This window comes from Priapulus caudatus, unplaced genomic scaffold (genome assembly GCF_000485595.1).
Source record: "Priapulus caudatus unplaced genomic scaffold, Priapulus_caudatus-5.0.1 Scaffold17, whole genome shotgun sequence".
Lineage (NCBI taxonomy): Eukaryota > Metazoa > Priapulida > Priapulimorpha > Priapulimorphida > Priapulidae > Priapulus > Priapulus caudatus.
Window position 1 is genome coordinate 1,258,927 of NW_014577078.1, and position 4,813 is coordinate 1,263,739.

At 48.4% G+C, this 4,813-nt stretch overlaps 1 protein-coding gene across 1 annotated transcript in view; it reads right to left on the reverse strand.

The window, feature by feature from the left end:
* LOC106811014 overlaps nucleotides 1-4,813 on the reverse strand; it is a gene marked incomplete in the record, with an annotated part of 22,402 nt that overhangs the window by 13,174 nt on the left and 4,415 nt on the right. Inside the window, 1 exon segment of the mRNA XM_014814531.1 lies at nucleotides 1,442-1,611. Coding sequence (XP_014670017.1) covers nucleotides 1,442-1,611 — 170 coding nt within the window.

The following is a 4,813-nucleotide window of genomic DNA, read 5'->3' on the forward strand; positions in this document are numbered from 1 at the left end:
TTTGTCAGCCGTGCTCTGCTGCCGCGTGTGTTATGCTCCGGCTCGCTTTGCTCGCTGCTGGTCTTTAGCTCGCTGCTGCCGCCGGTTCTTTAGCTCGCTGCCTGCTGCTCGCTGCTCGCCGTGTTTTAGCCGCTGCCCTGCTGCTGCCTGCCGCCGTGATTTTAGTTATGCTGCTGCTGCCGGCCGTGGACTTTTAGTTTGCGGCTGCTCCGCCGTGTTCTTACGCTCCGCTGCCTGCCTGCCCTGCTGTTTTTTACGCTCGCGCTGCTCTGCTCGCCGCGTGTCTTTAGCTCCTCGCTGTGCTGCCGCCGTGCCTTAGCTCCGTTGCTGTGCCGCCGTGTTTAGCTCCGCTGCCTGCTTGCATGCTGCTGTATTAGGCTGCGCTGCCTGCCTGCTGCTTGCCGCGGGTTTTCAGCTCGCCTGCTCTGCGCGTGTTTTAGCTCGTCTGCTGTCGCCGCGTGTTTAGCTCGCTGCTCTGCACGCCGTGGTTTAGGCTCGCTGCTGCTGCCTGCCGTTAGGCTTCTTAGCCCTCATACTGCTGCCTGCCGCCGTGTGTTAGCCTCGCTGCCCTTGCTGCCGCCCGTGTTTCTACGCTCGCTCGCTGCTGCCGCGTGTTTTAGCTCCGCTCGCTCGTGCCGTGTTTTAAGCCTCGCTGCTGCTACCGCCGTGTTTTAGCTCCGCTGCTGCTGCGCCGTGGTTCTTAGCTCGCTGCTCGCTGCCGCCGTGTTTAGCCGCTGCGCTTGCCGCGTCTGTTAGCTCCGCTGCTGACTGCGCGTGGTTTAGCTCGCTGCTGCTGGTGTTTTTCAGCTCGCTGCTGCTCACCGCCGCTGTTCTTACTCGCTGCTCGCTACCGCCGTGTTTCCTCGCTGCTGCTTGGCCGCCGTGTTTTAGCTCGCTGCTGCCTGCCGCCGGTTTCAGCTCGCTGCTGCTGCGCCTGTTCTTACGCTCGCATGCTGTCTGCCCCGTGTTGAGCTCGCTGCTGCTGCGCGTTTGTAGCTCGCTGCGCTGCTGCCGCCGTGTGCTGCCGCCGTGTTTTAGCTCGATGCCGCCGCCGTGTTTTAGCTCGCTGCTGCTGCCGCCGTGTTTTAGTTTGCTGCTGCCGCCGTGTTTTAGCTCGCTGCCGCCGCCGTGTTTTAGCTCGCTGCTGCTGCCGCCGTGTTTTATTTTGCTGCTGCTACCGTGTCTTAGCTCGCTGCTGCTGAATTGGCAGAATAGTGGCGACGCCGACGAAAAATCACGATGACAATGACGAAAAAACCTGTCGGCGTCGGAAGCGAAAAACGCGACGCAATATTTTACTTGGTGGATTGGACTATATATAAAAGCTCTACATACGACTACGTTTACGGATATATAAAATGCAAGATATGCAAATTAAAAGCAAATGTGTCTTTGCTTCTTAATTCTACCGTTTGTCAATCACGACCATGTGTGGGCGTACCTAATGAGTAGTATGTGGTACCAAGCGCCCGCTCAGCGTCCGTGTATTCCTTGCTAATAATTAGCATGTGATAAGCCATGAGGTTTCGCCACACGAAGCTCTCGCCATCATACTGAAGTACCATCTCTCCTATCCAGTCAATCAGAACTTTAATAATGCCAGTGTAAAACCTGCAACAAACAAGTGAGTAATTGAACGCGTGGTCGCCACGCACAGCCTCCGTCACGTATTACGAAGAGTATGCGCGCATAAATATTGATGTGCGTGAGCGATTTTATAGATCTGTGATTCAAAATTACAGGCAATCCTCATCCAAAAACTTAGTTATGCGTATTTTAGCATGGTTACGCTTAGGCTTGCGGATAATCATTGTTTTATCGCAGAGAAGGGACGTCGCAGGCGCGGTGATACTTATGTCTCGGCTCACTGGTCTGACAGGTGACTAAATTAATATAGCAACGAGAATATTAATCAGCGGTAGTACTGTAGAACAGAGTGGTGGATTTAACTAACATAGATTGTATCAGGAGTAAGATAATATAACATTATATTATCTACTTTTGATTGTATCAGTAAACAACTAGAACAGGTTGTAGAACAGGTTGTAGAACAGGGTGGTGGGGTTAAAGGTGCCCTGCCTCGACGTTTCAAGCGGCAAACATAAAATCAGGCAAAAATGAATTATTTTAACATTGAACGTTTGTACTTGCCGATATATGTGTGATAGGTAAAAAAAATTGCTCAGGAATATGTTCATTCAAAGCTTTTAGACTACAAAGTGAAAGTGTCGGGTCGAATGTTTCAAACTTTTGCCGCACTGCGGCGATGTTGTGACGCGTCTCTTGTTGCCATGCGGTGTTGCCAAGCGGTGAAGTTCATGAAGCCTGTATATGCTCATTGTTATATGATATCTATATAAGGCTGTGCCTATAAGGCCTATAAGCGCCTATATAAAATGTGAATGAGCATGTGAATGCCCCTATAGGCGCTTATATATTAAGGGCCTATTATATATTATTACTATATTACTATTAAATTACTATTATTATTACTATTACTATATTATTACGGCCTATATATAGCTGTGCTGCTACGTAACCTGCGTTGACTCTTGCCGCCATGATACAGAACCGCGGCGAAACTCGTTTTTCGAGTTGTTTTTTTGTTGAGGGAATAATATATAGGCTTGATACATATTTTTACAGTTTTATTTTCAAAGCTACCGTTCTAAAAATCCTACTCTACTGACGCTCATAGGGTCTATGTTCCCCAGGGTACCGCCGGAACTAACCCTGGGTACGGTCCGGTATACCGGAACGTATCCTGGTAACTATCTGATATGGTTAGGGTTAGGGTTAGGGAGTAAGCGTAGGCGACTCCCTAGACTCGTTAGTGGAGTAGGCGAGGTACGATCCGGCATATTAGATAGTACCAGGGTACGTTCCGGCAGTACCCTGGGGGACATAGACCCTCTCAGCTCTACTGACGTGTCAATTATTGTTAGCAGACAAAATATGCAATTGACGGAGACCTGACGCACGCTGTATGTACTATATGTACTAACAGGAAGTGAAATACGTGGGCGCATGCATTGAAAGTCTAGAGACTATGTAAGAGCTATGTATATGAGAGCGCTATGTAAGTGTTGGCGCTGGAAGGGTATCCCGGGTTAGGGCCGAAGTGTTAACACTCCGCTCTGAAAAAAATGCATTCCGCAGACTGGTTTTTGCACCTGTTCGGGAAACTCAAGGACTCAACCTGCTGCTAGAAATGCTAGAGTTATAAGTCCTCCGACGTCTCATCTGCGAGAGAGAAGAAGAAGATGAGAAGATATGGCACGATTGCAGGCAAGTTTGCTCATTCGTGTCAGATTGCATTTATTACTGTAGAGCATAATTTACCGGGATTACCTATATGCGCTGTCATGTAACGTTGACAGATTCGGCCTATTATCTAGCACGATATCACAGGTGTGTACACGATATTATAAGGTGATATTTATAAAGGGTTATGATGTATAGTAGGGTGACTCGTTCATTAGAATAATCCGGGCGAGATGTGCATTTCCCTTTCCATTTCGCAACGTTATGGTAGATAAAGCCATTTCAATGTCATGAGTTACCTGATGGCGTCTCGCTCATACGCAGTTGCAGCGACATGGCATACGCACATATATGACAGAAATCCACAGCAAGACTTCTTGAACATTATACTCTGCTTTAGAAATATGCGGACTGTTATCACGACGCAATTAGGGGTTAATAAACACGTAAAGCCAATCCTCCCAAAACCCTTTGGTATAGTTTTCCCCTGATACAATCATTCAATTGCGTCTGCCAGATTTATCGACGAAATTGCTGTACAGTAACACTGCACACAGGGGCGTAGCTGGCACGGGTGTAGCTGGCACGGGTGTTGCTCCCGTGTAGCTGGGGTGTAGGAAAATTTGTCACAGAAAAACTGGCATTCGGAAAAGTTGTCACAGGAAAATTGGTCATTACACCTCACTATATACTACTGCTTTCTGTTTCCTGACTTCTTTTCGTTCACCCCTGCCTCCCCAGCATGTAACTCCTGAATTCGTCTCATACCCTCCACTCCACCTCCTCTCTCTTCCTCCCTCTTCCTCTACTACCTCGTTCCTCCGCCACCCTCCTTCTCCTACCTTTTTTTACCAGCTCCCTCTTCATCAACGTTATCAATATTATCTTTCCTCATCTACCTCTACCCATCCCCATCGCTACATTCTCCTTTCTCCTCCTATACATTTTTTTCGTCTGTACCTCCCCTTCTCCTCTCTTCTCATCATCTACCATCATCTTCTTCCTTCTCCACATTTCCCCTCCTCCCCTGCTTCCTTCGCTCCTCCTTCCTTTCCCCGACCCTTCCCCTGCTTCCTTCGCTCCTCCTTCCTTTCCCCACCCCTTCCCCTGCTTCCTTCACTCCTCCTTCCTTTCCCCACCCCTTCCCCTCCCCATTCATGCTCTCATCCATTTCAGTTTACGACATTCTTTTCTCTGCCTAGCTTCCCTCCTCCTGTGCCGCCTGTGCTCTTTCTCCCCTATTCCCTCAACTTTACTCTTTGGTAGCACACCGAGGTTTACTATTTATGACAAATTTTCTGTTTGACCAAGCTTCTTGAGACCAATTTCCTGGATGCTAACTGGCGTGTCAACCTAAGAAACTAGACTGGCTGTCGTACAGTTAGATACAATGTATCTTTTCCAATCGAATTTAATTGTTCATTTCAATAAGCCAGTTCGTAATTAGCCAAGGGGTTGTGTGACGTCACAGGTTACCGGGTCATTTGTGACAAAAATCTATGAAATCTCGAGTGCGGCGTGAGCTCTCGGTTCAGTACGTATATGTACA